Source organism: Eutrigla gurnardus (assembly GCF_963514095.1).
Source record: "Eutrigla gurnardus genome assembly, chromosome: 24".
Classification (NCBI taxonomy): Eukaryota; Metazoa; Chordata; class Actinopteri; order Perciformes; family Triglidae; genus Eutrigla; species Eutrigla gurnardus.
Window position 1 is genome coordinate 10,950,164 of NC_139935.1, and position 25,734 is coordinate 10,975,897.

General features: G+C 44.4%; 2 protein-coding genes across 3 annotated transcripts in view; one reads left to right on the top strand and one right to left on the bottom strand.

Annotated features, from left to right (window-relative positions):
• The window catches only part of LOC311009672 (uncharacterized protein), a 54,319-nt gene extending 53,527 nt beyond the window's left edge, over nucleotides 1–792 (bottom strand). For both annotated transcript variants that reach the window (XM_084004006.1, XM_084004005.1), the window contains exons 1-4: nucleotides 707–792; nucleotides 533–590; nucleotides 256–327; nucleotides 102–167 (exon numbers count right to left, since the gene is read on the bottom strand). In XM_084004006.1, coding sequence (XP_083860132.1) covers nucleotides 102–167; nucleotides 256–327; nucleotides 533–590; nucleotides 707–762 — 252 coding nt within the window. In that variant the 5' untranslated portion in view covers nucleotides 763–792. The remainder of the gene's footprint in view (nucleotides 1–101; nucleotides 168–255; nucleotides 328–532; nucleotides 591–706) is intronic.
• Nucleotides 1–25,734, top strand: part of LOC311010061 (scavenger receptor cysteine-rich type 1 protein M130-like) — a gene marked incomplete at both ends in the record, with an annotated part of 155,385 nt that overhangs the window by 82,188 nt on the left and 47,463 nt on the right. The gene's annotated exons all lie outside the window — the stretch shown is intronic.

Consider the following 25,734-nt stretch of genomic DNA (forward strand, 5'->3'; position numbering starts at 1 on the left):
TTTTTTTAAATATGCATGTTTTTTACAATTATAATTAATAGGTGAAGTTCAGTGTTCAGAATAAGTCTTTTTTTTATTATCATTTGCACTTCTTTACTGACCGAAAGGTTCTTGGAAGCATCACCATCCAGTTTTCCAATACCATGGTCCATGGTTACGTCACAGTCCTTAATGGGTACATAAAAGCATGACTGATTGTGTAAGTTTTAATGGTGTGTAACATGTTTGTGTGCCATAAACTTTATTCTCACTAACCAACTCTTTTGGCGGAGAGCTGTAAGGCCTCTTGGCACATGGCTGGTCTTCATCTTCAGTGTCCAGTGCCATCTGAATACAGTCCAACATTACAGTGTTATTTTGTTTAACGTTGTAGTACATAAAATGTTTTACATTTGTGATCAGGTGTGTATTTGAAATCCTCAGTTGCTGTTTGACAGCCCATAATACAGCTGTGTCCCATTACTGATACTCGTGACCATTCCTGAGCAATGTGTTTAAATGGAAAAATATCCCACTAATCATGACAGCATACCTGTGCTCTTTTAAGTTCTCGTCGTTTTGTCCTGTTTTTGCTCATCTCCTCTTTAGATCTGTGTGAGTCAATGATATCCATTCATTATAAACAAAAATGTAGTCATATATTTATCATTGAGACAATTGATGTTACAATATAAAGTGAAGCCTTGATCATTTTCTAGACACTTACATCATGGGAAAGTTTTCCAGGAGAACCAGGCACCACCATCTCCTTATTTGATGCATGTTTCCCTAAGGAATAAATGAATTACAAATAACACAACTGTATGGTCATTTCCAAAACACACTGGAAACATGTTTCTCACAGACTGACAGGCTCCTCTGACTGCTGTTCTGCTTGCTGTTGTATGCTGCCACCAGGGCTGGACTGGGGAAATTTTTCAGGCCGGGCATTTTTAACCAAGAGCAGGCCACCACCAGGTATTGACGGGGGAAAATGTAAGCGCGCTGTGTGACAGCGTGGGTTTTTTCCCCAACTGCTTTTGACATGCGTACCCCTTAACCCTTTTTGTCACACCATGAGTACCCCTTCACTCATGCAATGACTATGCTGCACACATTCGTTAATTTATCCACATACCCCTTGCAGTTTGCTTGCGCACCTCAGGTGGTATATGTACCATATACCCCTTGTTGGGAATCACTGCCTTAAACGATCAATGTGCACTAGGAGACACAAACATTTTAACACTATGAGAAGCATTATGAAAAGTTCTCCCAAAATACTGTTAGGCTTATCAAAAGTATGATCTATTGACCGTAGGTCACATTACTTTTTAGACATGTCATTTCTTTCAACCTTGTTACTTAAATTTAAGTAAAGGAATTATATTAAAACATATTAATTAATTCATTTTAGTTAATATAATTATAATAAATATAATACTGTAGGCTAAACTATGAATAATATATCATTACTTGTGTGATACAATGCATTATTAAAGCAAGAAATGACTGGATGACTGTACCAATGACTGGATGCAAAGGCTGACCTAAAATTGCAATACACAAAAAGGCCACAAGATGTTTATCTCACTACAAGCTACAAGTAACAGCAAGGATTTCTCTTATTACCAATTTGTGTTGCTAATCAACTGTCAATACAAAATAAAATGTTAGGTGTGTGAAATTATGCCAGGACTTGGAAAGAATAGGATTTTCATCCATTTAATTTTGAATATAAAATAAAAAGTGATGACACACATAACAATTGAAGTTAAACACTTATATTTACAATGAGTCAATAATTACTTAACTGTACAAAATAAAATAAATTGCTTAACTTAACAAATCACTTAACTGTACAAAATAAATAGAAAAAATAAAGTAAATAAATACACAATTATACTGTATATTAAGAATATGAATATCAATAAAACAAACATTAAAACGAAAAGGAATGGGTAACTTACATCCAGCATGCAAACCAATGAGAGCTTTCAAATGGACCAGAACACACACACACACACACACACACACACACACACACACACACGCACACACACACGCACACACACACACCCTGCGCCGCCCTGCGCTGCGCCACGAAACTAGGGCCCAAGGTGCGTGTCCACAGGCAGCGGTGTTTCCCCGCGTCCCATTCATTGTCTATGTGAAAAGCCATGCAATGCATTCTGGTAGCGTTGCAGCGAATGTCGAGAGACGGCGCGCGAGTTGGCCGCTCCTTATTTGCCTAAAGTTGAGGTTGAATCTACTTTATGTTAATCAGAGGCGCCGGGCTCGACTCGCCGCCTCGGGAACGCTCGCGAACACTCGCAAAAATGTGTTGTTTAAAGGAGAGCGCCTGTCAATCATCCTCTCGTGGCAGCCCACCAAGCGTGCAATACTGGGAAGCGGCGCGTCCACTCGCGTTTAAAAACGCTCCTGTGGACACGCACCTCTAGTCTACTTTCGGCGCAAGGCGTAAATAGAGTCCATTCATTCAAGGCGAATCACAGCTGGCGGAGTGGAAGTTTGGCTGACGGCGCGCAGTGCGCACACATCACCGAGATCTCACAGGCAGGTTTCCACAGCTCCAGGCACATTTAAATGCAATAAACAATCACAACAAACACTATTTAATGCAACTAATTGAATCAACACGTGAATTTATATCTATATAGATTGTCCCGTCACATCTGACGTCAGATCAAAGGCGGATGGCACGCGTAACGGAAACTCAGCCTCTCGGACCAAAACATCTCCCTCTCTCTCTCCTGTTTTTTATAATATGGGCATTGTTATTATTATGATACGCAGGCACAGCGTGTGATGCGCGTGGTGGGAGCGGCGGCGCTGCTTCTGTCATCGGGTTGTCAAGTGACGGAAAAATAAATAAGGCTTCAGGCCACCGGGCATATGCCCGCCATGCCCTATGCCCAGTCCAGCGGTGGCTGCCACAACCCTTCCAAGCTTGGAATAATATGACACCTTTGGCTCATAAACAGAAATGTGAAATTTTGTGGATGGGCCACCAACAGAAAGCTTGACAGACAGGGGCACACCTGCGGCATCTGCCTCCTGTTGACGCTGAAGGAGACTGGCTTTTCGATCCTCTCCAAACCATTTATTTTCAACCATTTCCACCAAGGCCTCCTGTGGCAAATCCACTGCTGGTTTGTCAGCACGCGGGCAGAACTTTAAGGACTGCATATGTTGACATTCAAAAGGGAGCATCCTCGACCTCACAGCAAAGTCAGCATTGCGACAGCACTGTTCCACCTCGCACATCAATTTTGGTGTGGGCCCCCAAGTATTTTTTATAACATGGACTGGTGTTGCTGGACCACAAAATGTCTTCTCAACAGCAAACACCCCATTTTTGGGATCCACATGGGGGGCCTGAGGATCTGGAGGTCTGACAGTGGCCTGTGGGTGGTCTGGAGGGGCGACAGTGGCCTGTGGAGGATCTGGAGGGGCGACAGTAGCCTGTGGACGGTCTGGGGGGGCGACAGTGGCCTGTGGACGGTCTGGAGGGGCCATGGTGGCCTGATTAGGAGCTGCTGGACAATCTTCATCACGATCATGTTGCACTAGGTGCTTTATAAATTGAGCCCTGTTGATGAGTGTTGCTTGGCAATACAAGCAGTGGAAGTGACTTGTCGTTCGACAACCCAATCCACATTTGATGATTGTGAATTCTGAAAGAGGCATAACATTAAAGCATAAACATAAATATATAAATTGAATGAAATACATTGCACTGTAAATTAGGGGGAAATGTCAGTAATTACTTAATTACAGTGTATTCAATAACTACATTTCAAAAGTGCTACCTTTGTGCCTCACTGACGCATGGCACTTAATATGGTTGTCCACATGAGATTTAGAGGATGCACTGTATTTGCAAAACGGACAAGACAAGCCTGTTGTGGACTTGGGAAGGTCGCCTCCACGTATCACTGTAATGTGTCTCTATACATAAAAAAAAAAGGATTACATGATTACAAAGTCACAAAATACTGACATTAACTCTTTTTTCTTGTACTCTGATTAGTCTAATTAACTTACAGTGCATACCACCGAATGCACTCTTATATTAGGATTACGTTAGTTTAAATTCACATAACCTAACGATACACCTAGAATTACATAAACAATATTATAAAAGTCACACTTACTTCCATTATTTACAAAGCTGCAGTCAGAAGCGTGGACGGAGACCGGAGGAATAGGTCAGACCCATGTCTCAGGAATCATCACTGTAGTTGCGGTGTCAAATGTCGGGGAGTGGGCGGAGTTCAATGTTGAGGTGGGTCGGGTTAAACGTTTAACTCCGCCCACGTTGAGGTCTGCGGGGCTGCAGTCAGGGGCTTCTCCATGTATCCCTGATAGTGATGGGAATTCCGGCTCTTTTTGGAGAGCCGGTTCTTTTGGCTCGGCTCACTAAAAAGAGCCGGCTCTTTCGGCTCCCAAGTGGCTCCTCAGATTTTCTGTTGCTTAAAGTATGTTTATCACCAAAAATAATGCAAAACCATGTGTAAAATGAATTACTAATGTGAAAAACATACACTATATCAAATATGTCATTAATATAGGTTTAATAAGCTACTGAATACACTCAAATTTGAACAGAGTGCTACAAAAATAAATTATTAAGTAGGCTATAAAAAACAAAGTCCCATCCAGGGCTCCAGACTCCTTGTTTCACCAGTGTTTAAAAAACAAAACAAACAAAACAGAAAATGCACTGGTTGCATATGTGCAAGAGGATGGACTATTTACATTGAAGGTCCTCATGTGCCTGTGCAGGTTATTTGTGGAGCCTGCTCTATATGATATTTTCACCTTGCACAAGTTACACTCCGCCTTTGAGCTGCTTATAGCATTGAAATGGGTCCAAATTCTACTACGTTTCCTGCTGCTGTCACTCATTTTCTCACCGTTTGTTCGTCGCGCTCTCTCTCTCTCTCTAGCTCGCTCGTTCTCTCGTCCTCTCTCTCGCTCTCTTGTCTCCCTCCGTGTGCGTGTGCGTGTGCTCACTGCTGTGTGTGTCTGAACCTCCCTGTCCCCCGCCCCCACTGCTCTGTGTATGGACATGCAGTTGCCGCCACACATATTGATCAATCACCTGTGGCTTTCACCAAAACTAGCAGAGAAAAAAAAAAAAAAAAAAAAATTAATCGGCTCCCAGTGAGGAGCCGGCTCCCGTCGTTCACTTCAAAGAGCCGGCTCTTAGAGCCGGATCGTTCGCGACCGACACATCACTAATCCCTGACTGCAGCCCCGCAGACGCCGAAACGATCGCTTCACGGCACGGGGCGGCCGCGCCTACTCGCGGTGCTTCCGCGGCTGTGAACCAGTCTCTCTCAGCATCAGCAGACGCACCATTTTTTGTGCGGGCGCTCATGCCGCCCCTCCACGAATGCCGCCCTGGGCCCAAGGTCTCGGAACAACTGCGTGGCCATTGCATGATCACTACGCGGAAGCATAACCGAGCCCTTACTGTGGCTGCGGGTTTCACGGCTGAGTCACCGCCATGGTCCCTTCCCAGCTTCGCTCTCTTAATCATTTCTATTGTCCAAGAAGTTTGACAATTAATGAACCAATGCTTTGGTAATGAATATAATACATCTAATTACGTGTGATAACGTGGAGCATGCTGCAGACTATGAACTCAAAACTCTGTTCTGAACGGACATTTGGCCGCGTCGCCCCCCCTCACTGCTCCGTGTGTCTCTGCCGTCTCTGCTGCGTGTTTGTGGGGGAACAGCGGGCTGGATTTCGCGCTGGAAGAGCGGACAGCGAAGCGGAGAGACCACGGAGAGAATGAGACGGACTTTGGGTTTGTAGGAATTTTGTTCACAAGTTAGTCAATCAGAAGGACCTCACAGAGTCTATATTGCGTTGTTCAGATTCTGCAGGAGGATCACGAAGACAGCGGAGTCGTTGGTTCTTTAGTGCGCCATTACTGCAGGCATTTATTTGCAGATGGACATCAGATGAACAGACGTCTGGAGAAAATTATCTTCTCTAGCTAAGAGCTGCTGTGTTGCAACACAGTGCCCTATACCAGAGTCAAAAAAGTTCTGGTCTCTACACTATCTGCTCCAGAATATATAGTGTTACAAAGGCAGGGCTTATGTGTCATGCTTATGCGTGCGTATGTGTATTTTTGATTGCGTAGTTCCTCTTCTTTCTCCGAGACGTTGGGGCCTCCCCGAGACATTGGGGCCTTGTCTGCTCGTTGGCCTCCCCTTCCGGTCCTGCGAAGAAAACACTTATGCGCTTCCTGCCATGCATTGAGCATCTCCCTCCATGTTTCGTCTGGCTCAGATTAGTTTCTCTCGACCTATAAATTCTAAATACATGTCTGTGTAAGCTTCCGCTATTTTTGTTCCTCTATTGTGGTTAAGTAAGTTCATGAAGAATGTATAAGTTCATGAAGAGTGTACATTCTGTTCGGCTGAGTTCATACCCTACAAGGAGCGTCTCATGCAATCTCCTTTACTGATTGTTACTTTTCTATTGCTCTGCCGCTTTCTGAGGATGATAGAATAGGTTAATATCACAAATATTAAATGATTATAAAACATACATAATTATGAAAAACCTACATGATTATAAAACGCCTATATGATTATGAAACGCTACATGATTATAAAAACCTATATGATTATGAGACATGCAATTTATGAAACCTACAATTTCCAGTGTGATTAACTTCTAATCATTTTTATATCTACAATTCCCCCTGTTGATCACTCCTAAGAGTGATCAATCCTTTGGAGTGGCTTTAATATGCCGACTCTTCTTCTTCATCATGTGGGTTACCTGCGATGGTGAGAGGAGCAAATGTTAGACCACAGACAGGTAAGATACCACAATGCTAGAAATGTCACTATCACTAGTATGAGAAGGAATGCAATTACTTTCTGATTTAGCTCTCTTTGTTCTTTTTGTAATTTTTTGATAAATTCAATGTGTTGTGTCAGCTCTCTGACCGGCGTATGTTGGTTATTCATTCGTCTTGATGATGTGCCACTTAGGTAGTTTGTTGTTTGGCCAGATCCGTTCTTACTTGGTCTAGAGACCTTTTCGGCGCCTCCCCTTGTCTGCACCTAGACAGATGAACCCACTTATCTTCCCCTCCCTGTAGTTTGACTGCTGTGGAAGTTCTTTCCACCACCTTATGGGGTCCTGTCCACCTGGGATGTGTCCACTTTCTTTTTAATGTTTTTACGTACACCCAGGGTTCTCCCAGTACGGTCAGTGGTGTTGGCACTGGTCCTGCTCCTCCTTGGCTACCAGCCAAAGTTTTTACCCAACCCTGGAGTTGAGCGACGTATGTCCTTGTTAGTCCTGGAGCACTTCCTGGCTCCAGTGGCTCCTGGTGTCTCGGTCCTGGAATCGTCCGACCTGTAAATAACTAACTCATAGGGAGTAAACTTCTTTTCTCTGTTTACGCTTGCTCTTACAGAATATAATGCCATTGGCAGACAGTCCAGCCATGGCAACCCTGTGGTTGCCATCATTTTAGCTATTTTTTCTTTCAAAGTCCTGTTACACCTCTCTACCCCTCCCTGACTTTGTGGGTGATAGACTGTGCCGAACGTATGTTTGAGCCCAAACATTTCTTCCACTTGTTTAAGATTGTTCGCTCTGAAATGAGTACCGTTGTCTGAATGTATCACTCTTGGCATTCCATGTCGAGGAATCCAGTCATTTGTCAGGAATTTACACACTGTCTGTGCATCTTCCTTCTTTGCAGGTACAGCTTCCACCCATCCTGAAAATCGATCATACGCTACCAATAGAAACCGATATCCTCTGCAGGGATCAATCATATCCGTGTAGTCCACACAGATTTCTTCCCCCGGACCTTTTAACAGTGGGCGGGCTCCTGCTTGAGGTGAAAACGTGGGTGCCACATTATATGTGCTGCATACGGAACATGATTTTACTTTATTTTTTATCATAGCTGTCATGAAGGGATGCCACCATCCATTCATGGTGAGGAGCATCTGTTTTGTTCCTTCATGTGTTGGTCCGTGTGCTTCTTCAAGCAATGAGTGTGTCAGTGAGGATGGTAACACTGGTCTCCCTGTTTGTGGACATCGAAACAGTCCCTCCTTTCCTCTAACAGCTCCTCTCCCTATCCACATGGACCTCTCCTCTGGAGCACTTTCCTGCTGGAGTGCTACCAACTGGTCAACTGTCCAGCGCGGGGGTGTTGGCTCTACGGCCTCTGCTAACATTATCAACGCTGGGACTTTATATCCGGCTGCTGCTTTGACCGCCGAATCAGCTGCTGCATTTCCTGCTGCTATTTCTGTTTTGTCTGAGCTGTGTCCTTTGCATTTTATCACCGCTACCTCTGTTGGTTTCATTATTGCTGCTCTTAGCTGTTTCATTTCCCCTTCATGTTTGATCGGTAGTCCTGTAGCTGTAACAAAACCTGCTCTCTCCCACTCTTTTAGCTGGCAGTGTACTGCTGTACTGGTGTATGCTGAGTCTGTGTATATGTTTACTCTTTTTCCTTCCCCCAGATTGCATGCTGCCGTTACTGCCATTACCTCTGCTAGCTGTGCTGACGGTTTTTCTGTTACTACTCCTGTGCTGAGTGTCTTAAACTTTCCCTGTTCCTTAGCGACTACTGCCCATGCTGCACTTAGACTGCCATTCTCTTTTCTGAAACAACACCCGTCCACATACAAGTCCAAGTCTGAGTGAGTCAGAGGTTTAGCAAGTAAGTCTGGTCTTATTTTAGATGCTATGGTGGTCAATGGAATGCAGTCATGTGGTTCTCCTGTCGTCATGCAACTTGCTGCGTTCACTCCTTCATGTGTGTAGGTGATATGTGGGGCATTTAAGCTTTCCTCTACTTTCCTGTGCCTGCTGCCTGACAATGTGAATATGGATGAGGAGATCAGAGCCATAACGCTGTGTAAGGTCAACACTTTAAGAGGGTGTCCTGCTACCACATGTTCTACCTTCTGGATTACTCTGGCTAACCCTGCTGCATGTCGTACACACGAAGGCTGCCTCTGTTCCATGTTATCCAAGGGGGTGCTTACATACCTAAGCACTGCTCTTCCCGAAGGTGTCTTTTGATACAACACTGCGTTCATTGTTCCTTCTTTTTCGGAGGTGTCTAAGTAGAACGGCTCCTTGTAGTCTGGAGTCTGCAGAGCTGCTGCTCCTGCCATCTCCTGCTTGAGTCTTATAAAGGCCTCTTCCGCCTCTACTGTCCATTTTAACAAGTCTCTCTGATTTCTCATTCCCGCCTCGAGTACCATCTTTCTCAAAGGGCCCGCTTTGTTGTTGTAGTCTGGGATAAAATGTTTACTGTACCCCGTTAGTCCTAGAAAACTTAGCATTGTTTTGACGTCCTGCGGTTTAGGGTGTCTCAAGATCGTGTCCCTGTGTTCTCCTGAGAGATTAGTTCCCTCCCCTGTTATCCATCTCCCCAAAAACTGCACCTGTGGTCTACAGCATTGTAATTTTTCCTGGATGCTTTGTATCCTGTTTTAGCCAACGCTCTCAAAACTGCTTCCGTAGCCTGCATGCAATGTTCTGCACTGTCTGCAGCTATTAGCAAATCGTCCACGTATTGTAGACAAATGGTTTTGTCTGGAAGTATAACTTCCTGTTTCAAATGTTGATTCAGTACTTTATTGAATACACCTGGGGAGAGGTTCATGCCTTGAGGGAAGCATGTGTATTGATATCTTTGTCCTCCCCATGTGAACGCAAAATATTGTCTTAGGTCCTGCTCGAGAGGAATGGAAAAGAATGCATTTGCCAAATCCACTACTGAGAAATGAGTCATCTCTCTAGTGACCTCAGCGAGTGCTGTGTGTGGATTTGGGACTGGAATAGGGGTTGTTTCTATTCTCTTATTAACCAGTCTGAGATCGTGTGCCATTCTAAAAGTGCCATCTGGCTTTGGAACTGGTAAAATAGGGGTGTTCCACTTGCTAGTGGAGGGTTCTAATACTCCATTTTGTTCCAACTCTTTTACTGTCTTGTCTATGGTTGTTTTAGCTTTTTCATTAGTGGGGTACTGCGGGACCCACACTGGTGGTCCTGGTTTGACCGTGAACCTTGGTGGTTCCGGAGGTTCACACCGTCCTACGTCGTTTTTTCCTTGTGCCCACACCGCGCTAGGTATTCGTCCTAACATTTCCTCCGTTTTCTCATGATCTGTACTTTCTCTCCCATGTGTTCGTGTGATTACTTTTCTCTCCAGCTCTGACAAAGATGAGGTGTGATGTGTGATTCTATATACCTGTCCCTCTTTAGAGTATGTGACTGCTGGAATGGAAGTTTTCTCCCAGTCCTTTAATTGGGATGCCATTTTTACCATCGGCCCTAAGTCCTTGGCTTGGGTGCCTGCTCCTAAGGCTAGACTTATATGTGGTTCGGCGGTCGTGCCCATTAGGTACTATTCTGCTTGTTTCTCGGTTAGCAATACACGTGCTGCAACTCCTTTCTTTGAGACATATATACAGTCAGAGCTCAGCATCCAAGGGGAACCCTCTATTTCTCTAAATTTTTCCTCGTAAATTTCTTCCGTTTGAGTGCGGTCATAGAGGAGAGTACAGTGCGGGGAATCAGGGACTGGTTCATACGGATGTACTGCGTGGATCCATGGTTTCCACTGTTGATATATGTTCAGGACATTTGTGACCGGTGGGTTGGGGTCTCCTTCCAACCGTGCCCAGTAGACATCTGCTGACTGTCTCTGCTGGTCAGTGTTCTCACTTAACACCCATTGTCCATGACTCCTTTGTGATGTTATTGTCTCTGAACAGTCCACTTTTGTCCCGTTTGGGAAATACACCTGTACTCCCAGAGGCCCACAGAGTATAGATGCTTTCAGTCTGACTAGGACATCTCTTCCTAGTAGTGGAACAGGGCACTGCTGCGAATATACATAGCTTTGATGAAACCGATAGCCTGCCAGTTTTGTAGGGAGGGGTTCGGTAAAAGGGAGTGGTGTTGGCTGTCCTCCAAATCCCACAAGGTCTACAGATTTATTGGAGAGTCGGCGGCAGAACTGGGGTTGCGTCAGAGTCGAATGAGTTGCTCCAGTGTCTACTAGAAATTCTACCTGGTGTCCGTCCACCTCTCCTTTCAACAGGGGGTCAGCCTCTCCCCCTGTTCCCGACCCCGGGCACCCCTAGTATTGGTCTGGATACCACACACCCTGAGGCATCTGGTTCCCTGGAGCTAGCTGTGCTGATGGTGGCACATGTGACTGCTGTGGTCCTGCTCCTGGCGGTCCCCTTTGGCCCTGAGGACATTCTCGGGCCCAGTGTTCCTTACTCCCACACAGAAAACACCCGTCTCCCCTGAACCCTGATCCTCCCCTGCCTCTTCCTCCAAAACCGCCTCTAGGGGCAAACCCTCTGCCTCTTCCTCTCCATCGTGATTGTGGGGGTCCCCATGATCCTGCTTGGGGAGGGGGTCCTGCATAATATTGGCCTATGGCTGGGTTCTCTGGAGCTGGCACTGACTGCAGCTGACTCATCTGGTTTCCTGTTCTTCCTGCCTTTTTCTGAGTGGTCGCCTCTTCTCTCGCTTTTACTAACTGTAGTTTAGTCAGTTGGAGCTTAAGACCTTCTACCTCTGTTTTAGTGGCATCCTTTTCCTCATCTGCTCTGCGCATGTGATGCTGGAGTGTACGTATCCACACTACGAGGGGTTCTGTGTCTACTCGAGGATCGTCCTCCATTTTAGCTTGTACTTCCTTATCTATTCCTTTCATAACTGCTGCTTTGAACATGGCTCCCTGTAAGGGATCCGTTCCAGGGTTAATTCCTGATCTATCCTCCCAGTCTCTCCTACACCCCTCCACATAATCTGCTGGTCCCTCCCCGTCTTTTCTACCAAACGCCACAGTGTGTTGACTGGTCTGTTGTGGGAACCTTTGTCTTATTGCGGGGCCAAACGTGGCTATGTGCAGGGTGAACGGAGTCTCATCTGATACCCCCCTGGTGCCGGCATCTATGTCTAACTGTTTGACTGTTCCCAACCCGTGTTTCTGACCAATAAGGCCTCTAACGTCCCCCAGAGTGATCACTGTCCCACAGGTTAGGCTGGCTAATTTCTGTAGCCACATATTAGCTCCTTCACTTAGCGGTGGTAGTTGTGCGTTCATTTGTTCTTTATCTGCGAGGCTAAATGGTTTGTATACTGGTGGCCCTCTTCCTGGTCCCCTTATCAAGGGTAATTGGAGGGATGGTATGTCTCCTTGACTCCGAGTCCTAGTAGCTACTGGCGCGTTGCTTACCCCTTCCCCACATCTCTCTCGGTCGGATGGACATGGGTGGCTTTCTTTCATTGGGCTATCTGAAAGGCAGAGCGATCCGTCAGACTCCTCTGAGTTCGAGCTTTCTACTTTTACTTTTAGGTGGAACTTTTTGGATTTAAACTTTCCTTTTTTCTTTTTACTGCAGAGTCGTGTCTTTACTCTGTGGTCTTGGTCAGTTGAGTCTGGGTCTGAGTGATTTATTACGAACGCCGGTCCGGCCTGTTGTGTGTGTCTGGGTGCTGCTTCTCCAAATGGACCTAATCTCTCCTCTCTCCCTTCTATCTCCTGTGTCCCTGTATTCTTCACTTTCTTTCCCTTTCCTCTGTCTCTGCACTATCTCCGCTGCCATGCCTGCAGCATGTAGGTCTGCTCTAAGCTCCTCTAACCGTTCCCTTTCCCTTTGCTGTCCCCTCCGCTGATGCCATAACTTGCTTAAATTCTTGCCCTGCTCTTCCCTGCCAGCTTTCTGCGCTTTGACCTCCTCGTCCTGAATCATTGTTACCATGTTTTCTGGCTCCCCCTCACCCCATCCTTTGCATAAGGTTAGGTGAGTTTTCACATCCTCTAGTCTATTCTCGTAGTTCTCCTTTTGATTTTTATGACCTGGTTGTCCAGACAGCGTCTGTTCAACTACTTTCTTCCAATATTCATCCCAACCAAACCCTGGATCTGCCATGGTTATTCGCTGTAACGTACTATTCACAGTTTTCCTTTATTTATTTATTTACACACGCTTATAGCCCGATCAGTGGATCATGTCCCTAATGGCTATCTCTTCACACAACCTTCTACTCTACCTTGATAGAGCGGTGTGAAAACATAAGCCACTAGTTTTACTGATCAAACACCAAGCGTCACAGCCCTGTCAGTTATGTACCCCCAGGTAAGAGAAGACCAGTGGTGAGTTTAAACTCAAGGCTTTTCTGTGATGTCTGCAACAAGCTTCTACTGGCAGTGTTTCACTGTCAGCGGCTACAGACTGGGTGTATCCACCATCACAGAAACCTTCTCACACTTTTTCTGTCTGTGTTCTCTGTTACCTTCGAAACCTCCCACACAACAGTCCCTTATATTACAATATTACACAGTGATTACAATATTACTCTCTATTACTCTCTTTTCCTTTGGTTCCCAGAACCTGGTTCCCAGAACCGTTAGCTCCCAGAGCTTATAGGTGGCTTTCTAGGCTCACCTAGGGGCTATCCCCCTGTGGCGCTTTTGCTTATGTCCAATGTATATTCGAGGGTCTTTCTAGCCTCCGGCCTTTCTGCGTTCCCAGAACGTCTTAATGAGCACCGTTAATGCGCCGAGGACCTTTCTGGATTTATGATCCAGAAACTCCTCCCCTGGCTCCCTGAGCCTGGCTCCCTGAGCCTTTATAGAGAGTTTTACCGATCCCGGATCGGCGGTCGACCTTTAAAAAAAAAATCCTCAGTCCATCTGCTTTAATCAAATTAAACCTAGCCTCTAGACAACATGCTGACTCTCTCCACCAAATTTAGAATCTATGGCTGAATCACAGTCTTTACTTTTTAGAAAGAATAGGTGACTGCTTACCTCTCAGATGATAGGGCCCTTGTGGAGAATGTCAGATGTGTCGGGAGGCGCCCAGGTGACTCCGCATGGTCACCGGTCCAACCTCCGCTGCTCCTTTGATCTGTCCTCCTTTGTCAGAATCACGTCGGGGTCACCAAGTTTCTCTGTAGGAATTTTGTTCACAAGTTAGTCAATCAGAAGGACCTCACAGAGTCTATATTGCGTTGTTCAGATTCTGCAGGAGGATCACGAAGACAGCGGAGTCGTTGGTTCTTTAGTGCGCCATTACTGCAGGCATTTATTTGCAGATGGACATCAGATGAACAGACGTCTGGAGAAAATTATCTTCTCTAGCTAAGAGCTGCTGTGTTGCAACACAGTGCCCTATACCAGAGTCAAAAAAGTTCTGGTCTCTACACTATCTGCTCCAGAATATATAGTGTTACAAAGGCAGGGCTTATGTGTCATGCTTATGCGTGCGTATGTGTATTTTTGATTGCGTAGTTCCTCTTCTTTCTCCGAGACGTTGGGGCCTCCCCGAGACATTGGGGCCTTGTCTGCTCGTTGGCCTCCCCTTCCGGTCCTGCGAAGAAAACACTTATGCGCTTCCTGCCATGCATTGAGCATCTCCCTCCATGTTTCGTCTGGCTCAGATTAGTTTCTCTCGACCTATAAATTCTAAATACATGTCTGTGTAAGCTTCCGCTATTTTTGTTCCTCTATTGTGGTTAAGTAAGTTCATGAAGAATGTATAAGTTCATGAAGAGTGTACATTCTGTTCGGCTGAGTTCATACCCTACAAGGAGCGTCTCATGCAATCTCCTTTACTGATTGTTACTTTTCTATTGCTCTGCCGCTTTCTGAGGATGATAGAATAGGTTAATATCACAAATATTAAATGATTATAAAACATACATAATTATGAAAAACCTACATGATTATAAAACGCCTATATGATTATGAAACGCTACATGATTATAAAAACCTATATGATTATGAGACATGCAATTTATGAAACCTACAATTTCCAGTGTGATTAACTTCTAATCATTTTTATATCTACAGGTTCAAGTTTACTGGAGTCGTACAGTGAAATGATTCATTTAAACCGAACGTTAGAATGGGTTTTTCGTGTCCTCCGTTATGTTTTACACGACAAACGGAACGTCGGATTAAACAACACGAACGTCAGTTTGAAGTTAAAACAGTTGAGTCATAATTTAACATCAAGCGTCTGGAAACAGGTGAACTTGTTGTTACTCTGAGATTGAGACAACCAGCCCGTCCTCCCTACCACCGCTGTGTGTCCTCACAGCAGCAGAGAGGCTGACAGGAGAGGAGCAGTGACGTCACAGGGCTGCTTAATGCAAGTTTCAGTTGGAAACTTTCCATGGGAATTATCAGGAATTCATGGGAATAAACCTGGAATTTACAAAACTGAAGGTTGGTCCTGAACAGGGATTTTTAATATAGTTGTGGAAAATGTACTTAAGCATAATTTTGACTGAAACAACCAGATTTCATGCAAGTTCACTTGAGAGTATCAATGCTGGTATCTTATTCTACCACAAAATGTCTTTGTATATGTGTAAATATTGTGAAAAGACATACGTGAAGAATGCCACAAAATTGCAGCAGCATATTGCAAAGTGCAAATATAATATATGAATATTTCCAAAATTCCCCAGCATAACTTCCCATGGAAAGTCTTCAGAAAATGTACTGGAAATGTTCTGCCGCTTTGCAACCCAATCTTTGAACAGATACACTGCAATAATTGTCAGTCAAGTTAACTTCTACATGTTAGTCGAAAGTCATTTGGAATATAAATCTTAACTTGAAATGGGAAGTCATATAAACATATTCAAGTTGTTTTAACTTGAGATGGTGAGTTACAATAATGCAGACGTGTGTTTGTGTGACTCGGTAAGGGAAGTTTTCTGGCATTTATAATGTAAAACAATTATTTGTTTTAACTGATATTATGACGTTGAAATAACTCGGAGTTAAAAGTAGGGCTGCAGCTATCAGATCTTTTTGTAATCGAGTAATCTACCGATTATTCCATCGGTTTATCGAGTAATCGGATAAAAATTAACATTGTATACAGTTCCCATATACACTGTTCATTTCTTAACACATTCGGTCAATGACTATAAAAAGCAATACAGATAAGAAAAAAAGGAGAGAAAAAAAGCTAAAGATGAATGTTTTTTGTTTATTTAAATCTCAACACAAACAAGACATCAAAATCACCTAAACTGTTGAATGAACTTAAATTGCAAATTGCCAGCTTGAAATGTCTGACAGTGAGGTCAAAGTATTTTTACATGCCATTAATAACAACCTCAACTAATATGTATCACACTTTGCACAGTGAAGCCCTTCTAGATCACCCAGGTACAAGATTTAAACACTAAAATAGACTTTCATCTTAAAAACTGCTTCCAGGACACCATGGACACCAAAATGGAGCCACAGAAGGGCGATTCCAGGAAATGTGAAGATGCTTCAACAGGACCTCCAGCAAGCAGAGTGATTAGAGAAGTGAGTATTTTGTGCTGAGTTCAGAATAATGGAGTCCCGTTCTCTCCAGGAGGAAGAGCTTGTGAAGCTCTGCTTTCCATCTTGCTTTAATATTCAGAGAGTGGTCTCTTTTCAATCTCATTTAGATATTCTTGTTTTGGTAAGTAGCTTCTTTTACAGGCTTTTTGAAAAATGTCTAGGATCTCCTCTCCCATTGTAGAATCGTTTTTTTTTTTATATATATTTTGCAGACAAAGTCCCTGATTTGTAAATACCTAAAGTGATCTTGATTCTGCAGATTAAAGTTGTTGTTAAAGGTTAAAAACCCAGTCAATCAAAAAGTCGGGCCGGAGGTAAACTTGGACGGCGTGCCTGTGTGTCGATGCTTACTTCCTGATTGCACACACTCTGCCGTCTCGTGCACTAACGTGATGAATTGTGGGTTGAAAGCGATGCATGATGGCTAGAATTGTGTCCGACTTAGCAGCCAACTGCAAAGACGTCACAGGGTCGCGACCATATCACGTGACCCAAAACATTGCGGGAACAAGTTTTTAAGAGCCGCCTCTTGCAGCGCTTGGCAGCGCGGTCTACGGTGGCTGCAACCGGCTTGTCCACACCTCCGCTAAGCGGAATGGTTCTCATTGGTTAAAAGTTCAATGACGTGTGTTCAGGTCCGCACTCGGCGGCCACCTTGTGGTGAAATGATACTTTTTATTTTGGTCGCATTGATCTCATGGCTTGATCTTAAGTTCCGTGCATTGTCCTGTGAGTAGGCCTATTATATGTGAGGTCTGGTTAATACAAACATAGAATGATAATAAAAATTTACTGGAAAAAAAAGCCCTTCCACATGTTGCCTTGCATGTGTGTGTGTGTGTATGTATGTATTTATGTACACTCAACAAAAATATAAACGCAACACTTTTGTTTTTGCTCCCATTTTTCATGAGATGGACTTAAAGATCTAAAATTCATTCCAGATACACAATATTACCATTTCTCTCAAACATTGTTCACAAATCAGTCTAAATGTGTGATAGTGAGCACTTCTGCTTTGCTGAGATAATCCATCCCACCTCACAGGTGTGCCACATCAAGATGCTGATCTGACATCATGATTAGTGCACAGGTGTGCCTTAGACTGTCCACAATAAAAGGCCACCCTGAAATGTGCATTTTTTTGCTTTATTGGGGGTCTGGGGACTCAGAACCAGTCAGTATGACAGTGTGACCACCATTTGCCTCATGCAGTGCAACACATCTTCTTCGCAGAGAGTTTATCAGATTGTCAATTGTGGCCTGTGGAATGTTGGTCCACTCCTCTTCAATGGCTGTGCGAAGTTGCTGGATATTAGTGGGAACTGGTACACGCTGTCGTATACGCCGGTCAAGCACATCCCAAACATGCTCAATGGGTGACATGTCCGGTGAGTATGCTGGCCATGCAAGAACTGGGACATTTTCAGCTTCCAAGAATTGTGTACAGATCCTTGCAACATGGGGCCGTGCATTATCTTGCTGAAACATGAGGTGATGTTCATGGATGTATGGCACAACAATGGGCCTCAGGATCTCATCACGGTATCTCTGTGCATTCAAAATGCCATCAATAAAATGCACCTGTGTTCTTCGTCCATAACAGATGCCTGCCCATACCATAACCCCACCACCACCATGGGCCACTCGATCCACAACATTGACATCAGCAAAGCGCTCACCCACACGACGCCACACACGCTGTCTGCCATCTGCCCTGAACAATGTAAACCGAGATTCATCCGTGAAGAGAACACCTCTCCAACGTGCCAGACGCCATTGAATGTGAGCATTTGCCCACTCAAGTCTGTTACGGCGACGAGCTGGAGTCAGGTCAAGACCCCGATGAGGACGACGAGCATGCAGTTGAGCTTCCCTGAGACGGTTTCTGACAGTTTGTGCAGAAATTGTTTGGTTATGCAAACCAATTGTTTCAGCAGCTGTCTGAGTGGCTGGTCTCAGACGGTCTTGGAGGTGAACCTGCTGGATGTGGAGGTCCTGGGCTGGTGTGGTTACACGTGGTCTGCGGTTGTGAGGCCGGTTGGATGTACTGCCATATTCTCTGAAACGCCTTTGGAGACGGCTTATGGTGGAGAAATGAACATTCAATGCACGAGCAACAGATCTGGTTGACATTCCTGCTGTCAGCATGCCAATTGCACGCTCCCTCAATGCTTGTGGCATCTGTGGCATTTTGCTGTGAGACAAAACTGCACATTTCAGAGTGGCCTTTTATTGTGGACAGTCTAAGGCACACCTGTGCACTAATCATGATGTCAGATCAGCATCTTGATGTGGCACACCTGTGAGGTGGGATGGATTATCTCAGCAAAGCAGAAGTGCTCACTATCACACATTTAGACAGATTTGTGAACAATGTTTGAGAGAAATGGTAATATTGTGTATCTGGAATGAAATTTAGATCTTTAAGTCAATCTCATGAAAAATGGGCGCAAAAACAAAAGTGTTGCGTTTATATTTTTGTTGAGTGTATATATGTATGTGTGTGTGTGTGTAATATATATATTACATATCCTCTTTGGTTTGCTGCTGTGTTCTATCACTTGAGCACCATAGTCAGGTTGACTTTGTTGTCCGACTTGACGGCGTTTGGCTGCCGTCTCTTTTAGAGCCCGCCCCCTCAGACACCTGCAGCTCTCGTCGGCGTGATAAGTCAAGTCAAGTCAAGCCAAGACCATCCCGAACAAGCCTATTATTATGACTATATGCATGCACAGCACGTGATGAGCGTGGTGGGAGCGGCGGTGCTGCTTCTGTCATCGGGTTGTCAAGTGGCGAAACTTGCACTGAACCTCCCCGCATTAAAGGTGAGGAGAGGAGCTCATTTGATTGGTGAAGGTCTGAGGGCCTGTCCACACGAAAGCGTTTTCAGTGCGTAAACACAGAAGTCTTGTGCGTTTCGCCCTTCCGTCCATATGGATCCGGCGTTTCCGCGGCGTGAAAACGCACTTTTTTGAAACCAGCTCTCAGGGTGGAAAAGAAAAAAAACAGCCCCCCTCCGTTTCGTGATCGTTTTCGTGTGGACGGCGAAAACGAAAACCCTGACGTCATCGCCCCGCTCCTCGACCCTCGAGCCTGACTTCTTCCCCCGCAACGGCTTGTAACAACAATAACGGCGGCCTCCGTGCTCGTAGCAGATATTCTGCTCGTCTGTACGTCGGCGTATCAGGGCCACTGTATGAAAGCCGAGAGAGGGGGGCGATATTCCAGGAAAAAAGCTACTTAATTACGATGCTAACAAACAACCGCTAGCTAACTTCCCATGAATATTGGCATTTATTTGTCTAATTAATCCATCCCAACGTGTGACAACGCCTCGTCAAGGTCCTTAGGGTGACGGCTGTTGGTGCTTATTGTTGGTTTTATTTATATGGGCCAAATTGTCATCTTATGGGTGTTTATTGATCAGGTGGTCGGGCGGAGATTAGCCGTAACTCTCACGTGTTGCCATAGCAACGGCAAACATCCGGTCACGCTCCGTCTCTTCTTCTGCATTTTTGCAGCAGAAACAGCGCCGCATAAGGGCCTGGAATATGTACTACAGCGCACTGAGTCGGTTTCAGTGGATTCGTCTGGACGCAGATTTTCTTGAAACGACGCCAAGGCAAAACGGAGAAAAAAAATTTGTTTTGCTTCGTGTGTACGGGGCCTCCATCGGCTGTGTTAATCCCAGTCCACGCCTTGTCTCCTCCTCCTTTCCCACTCACACCTTCTTCTCCTCCCTCTTTCCCACTTGCGCTGGTGGGAGTGACGGGAGGCGTGCCTGCGCTAGCCTGCGCGGTGCACGAAACTTGCAAAGTCCAGGCGGACACACCCCGTCAGTGTGGCGCAGGTGCGCTGAGTGCTGACTACACCTAGTCTACGAAACTAGGTCCCATGATGTCAGTGAACTGACTGAGACACAGTCAGTTACAGCAGCAGTTACACACAGACTGCAGTCAACAAGGAGACGACACACTGAAACACTCAAATATCATCCTGCACTGTTTCTCATCATCATTTTCCTGCTACGAGTTTGAGGGACGATGTTTGAATTCAGAAGTTAGAAGGAATCCAACAGGAATGGACAGCTCCGAGCTTCCTGCAGAGATCCACATCCACTGAATCTCTTTGGCTTTTGGACTGTTGGTCGGACAAAACAAGACATTTAAAGACTTCACCTCGGATTCTGACAGACTGGGCTGCACATTTTATACCGTTTACTGGTGTTTTATAGACTCAATGATTGATTACTAAAACATTCAATAGATCCATCAACAGTTAATATAAGCTGTCATCCAGTCTCCTCTGAAAGACTTGATGTTGAAACATCGAGCGGAAATAATAAGACGACACTGACAGCATTAATCTTACAGGAACATCTAAGTGGTTTCCTGGTTGTCATAGTAACAGTCATATAATATGTCCTCAGTAGGCAGATTCTTGTCTGATTAAAAGTTTTTTGGTTTCCCAGAAATGCAGTTCTGAGAAATGTTTCTAAGTAAAGAGTAAAGCTCCACCTCTTCCTGTACACAGATCTACATTGAGAGCAGCACAGGTCTTTATCAGAGCAGAGACAGACAGGCGGGCAGACAGACGGTCTACCTGCACATCATGGACCCCCTGTTGGTGCTGGTGCTGTTGCTGTGGAGCTCAGGTAGGACTTTGCTTTAAAGATGATGTGATATTATTTGTGTTGGATCTTTAAATGAGAACAAACTGCTCACATACATCAACACCGCCAGGCTCCACTCCACGGGGTTTTCATCCAATCAGAGGTTTTAGTTCTATTTCAGTCATTTATTATTTCTTGTTTGTTTGTTTTTTTCAGAGTATTACCTACATCAATCATGTTTTCCTTGCTTTTGATCACAGGGAAGTAGGACTGTCGACAAATATTCTAAATTTGAATATATATTTGAGTAGTTGTTAAAAACAGAATTTCAAATGTGAAAATTAATATTCAAATCATATCTAAAAAAAACAACAGCGGTGCAACTGTCTGCTTTGCGGGTGGGTGTGCGCCTGAGGTCACGGAATGTCTGTTCTATACTGTAAAACTTCAATTAATGTTAATAATATTTGTTTCAACCACTGAATGAAGCCTGACATATTTAGGAAAAGAATCACAACCTTAAATTGCTCTAAACTTTTGATCAGCATTTGTTTATTGTTGTCGTTCATTTAAACCGATATGTGGAGGGAGGGAGGGAGGGAGGGGGAGGGGGGGAGAGAGTGTGAGAGAGGGGGTGAGAGAGAGAGAGAGAGGGAGGGAGGGAGGGATGGAGGGGGAGAGAGAGAGAGAGCGTGAGGGAGGGAGGGGGAGAGAGAGAGCGTGAGGGAGGGGGTGAGAGAGAGAGAGGGAGGGAGTGGGTGAGAGAGAGAGAGGGAGGGAGGGGGAGAGAGAACGTGTGAGGGAGGGAGGGAAAGATGGGGTGAGAGAGAGCGAGAGAGGCCTGCGGTCTTGGCCATCAGTTCATTTCCTTATTTTTGTAGGTAATATTAGAGGTGGGAAAAAAATCGATATTGCAATATATTGTTGTGCTCTCTGTAGCAATAAATAATCAATACATTGACGCCAAATATCGATATTTTGGGTCCACAGGTTTTTTTAGACTCCCGTCGGTGCATCTAAGAGTTTACGGTTCTCCGGGGCGGATCCGCGGGGGCCGCCTGTTGCCCGGGGGTTGGTTTGAGCTCCAAGCGTGTTTCACACAGCGTTGAGGGCATGAGGGCCCACTTTTCGGCCGGGTTTGATTGCCTATTTACAGGCAGGATTCCGGGCGGCGCGTCTTAGAGTTTACCGTCCGCCGGAGGGTCCGCATGTGTGGATCCACGGAGCCGTGTGCTGCCCGGTGTTGCTGTGAGCTCCAAGCGGTTTTCACCCAGCTCTGAGGGCATGAGGCCCGACTTCCCAGGTACTGGATGAGTGAACATAACTCTGCACATAATTGGTTGCAAACTGAAATGTGCCCAATATTTCATTTAATTTTAGTGTTATTCTTATCTTGTTTAGCTATTGTTAAACTAAAACGGGCCCAAGTTTACATAAAACAAGTTGCTACTGATTTTTCAGTATCAGAAAGCACTGGTTTACATAAGACATGTTATTAATGTTCATGCACTTTAATGTTTCCAGCTGGACAGTGTTTATTCATTTGTACATTGTACAAAGTTTTGGAATAAATGCATAAGACATTTTCCTTTTTATGCTTATTTTTTCTTTTTCAGTCACATATCCTATTCCTGATATATCGTTGATGAAATTTCTCGCAATATATCAAATATTGCAGATATCGTGTATCGTGATATTATCATTATCATGGGCCAAATATCGTCACAGTATCGAATCGTGAGTTACCCGTATTGTCCCACCACTAAGTAATATGTTCTTAAATATGTTTATATTTGGATAAATTACCAATACAAGTAGTCATGTCTCGTTTAGGGATCGACCGATATGGATTTTTTAGGGCCGATGCCGATACTGATTTTCTGATCATCAGCCTTGGCCGATGACCGATACGGTCTGCCAATTTCTTGAGCCGATATTTGGAGCCGATACTACTTTTGCTCCCTCAATTTACATGTTAAAAATTACACTGATAACAAATGTAACAAGTCTCAATTTAAAAAGGAACATTTATTGAACTTAAAAAAGGTGAGTTAGAACAAGAACAAGTAGAACAATATTTAACAAATATTAACAGCAGGTGAGGTAGAATAAGTAAAGTGCTGAAAAAGTGTCAGCCAGTGCTGCAGGAGTCGTCTCGCTGAAATGCTGCCACACTGGATTGGTTTTCTGAGTCTCTGCCATTTCTTTAAAAAGAATAAACAAAAGCACATATCAGTGTCAATCTCTTGTGCAATCATCTTACATTCATATCACCCACATTATGTTTGCATCATATGAAAGGTGGATATGGTTAACTTTACAAGGGGGAAAAGGCTTCCACATCTACAACACAGTCTTGATGCATTGCTTGCCGACATATTATGAAACAGATATAATCAGATCACTAAATTCATTTTGTAAACACATTTTAATAGTTTACAAAAACAATAAACCTGAAAAATAGCCATCAAAATAAAATGCTTGATTTGTAATTTAAGACTGCCAAGTTTTTTTTCTACACAAAATAAAATGAGCATGTCTTCGGCTACTAGGCAACACCTAGTATGCAGAGACAACACTAATAGGTCTGAACGAAAATGCAAAAAAAAAAAGCTGCCAGCAACCTCAGAACATTAAGTAGCAGAGGAAAGTAACTTGATGTCAGATGCACATTAAACAACAGACTGTTTCTGTTCTAAACTGCACAACATTAACATGGATACATATTCAACAAAGTATATAAACATTCTCTCAAAGGTAAAGCTCTCCTTCAGTCAGCTCATATATGGCTGCGAGACGTGTGTCCCACGCGTGCGCACACAAACACACCATGCACCCAACCTTCCCAATCTTACTTTATTTTACGAAAATAGTTCACCGAAACATGTTTCTGAAAACATTTTAGGCGAGAAATAAGCTATGCAGTTGCTGAATCCGGTTCTAGCCCATTGGCTTCCCTAGGCGAGATTGATGCCGGTGCCCCCCCAATTATATTATTGGCGGGGGAAGAATTATCCACTATATTTATATTTCATGCACTGGAATAGTTTCAGAACATTTTTACTAGTTAAAAAATATATAACATGTAATGGTACACAAACTGGGCAAACGATTAATTACACTGACGATTAATTACACTGTATTCTCAAACAAGCAAATATGATTAAATCAATGGATGGACTCCGTAAAAAGTGTCAACAAAAGTGCTCTTTGTACTACAGGAAGGAATTGAACAAAATTATTAAATGGATGGATGAATGCCATAACATTTACAAACTAAAGTGCTCTTTGTACAGCAGGTAAGAACAAGTTGTAGATGATGGAGTGTCTGCAGGCTGTAGTGGAGCAGATGGTGTTGCCGTTATTGTTTCTTCACCTAGGCAAATATACACTCAACAAAAATATAAACGCAACACTTTTGTTTTTGCTCCCATTTTTCATGAGATGGACTTAAAGATCTAAAATTCATTCCAGATACACAATATTACCATTTCTCTCAAACATTGTTCACAAATCTGTCTAAATGTGTGATAGTGAGCACTTCTGCTTTGCTGAGATAATCCATCCCACCTCACAGGTGTGCCACATCAAGATGCTGATCTGACATCATGATTAGTGCACAGGTGTGCCTTAGACTGTCCACAATAAAAGGCCACCCTGAAATGTGCATTTTTTTTTGCTTTATTGGGGGTCTGGGGACTCAGAACCAGTCAGTATCTGGTGTGACCACCATTTGCCTCATGCAGTGCAACACATCTTCTTCGCATAGAGTTTATCAGATTGTCAATTGTGGCCTGTGGAATGTTGGTCCACTCCTCTTCAATGGCTGTGCGAAGTTGCTGGATATTAGTGGGAACTGGTACACGCTGTCGTATACGCCGGTCAAGCACATCCCAAACATGCTCAATGGGTGACATGTCCGGTGAGTATGCTGGCCATGCAAGAACTGGGACATTTTCAGCTTCCAAGAATTGTGTACAGATCCTTGCAACATGGGGCCGTGCATTATCTTGCTGAAACATGAGGTGATGTTCATGGATGTATGGCACAACAATGGGCCTCAGGATCTCATCACGGTATCTCTGTGCATTCAAAATGCCATCAATAAAATGCACCTGTGTTCTTCGTCCATAACAGATGCCTGCCCATACCATAACCCCACCACCACCATGGGCCACTCGATCCACAACATTGACATCAGCAAAGCGCTCACCCACACGACGCCACACACGCTGTCTGCCATCTGCCCTGAACAATGTAAACCGAGATTCATCCGTGAAGAGAACACCTCTCCAACGTGCCAGACGCCATTGAATGTGAGCATTTGCCCACTCAAGTCTGTTACGGCGACGAGCTGGAGTCAGGTCAAGACCCCGATGAGGACGACGAGCATGCAGTTGAGCTTCCCTGAGACGGTTTCTGACAGTTTGTGCAGAAATTGTTTGGTTATGCAAACCAATTGTTTCAGCAGCTGTCTGAGTGGCTGGTCTCAGACGATCTTGGAGGTGAACCTGCTGGATGTGGAGGTCCTGGGCTGGTGTGGTTACACATGGTCTGCGGTTGTGAGGCCGGTTGGATGTACTGCCATATTCTCTGAAACGCCTTTGGAGACAGCTTATGGTGGAGAAATGAACATTCAATGCACGAGCAACAGATCTGGTTGACATTCCTGCTGTCAGCATGCCAATTGCACACTCCCTCAATGCTTGTGGCATCTGTGGCA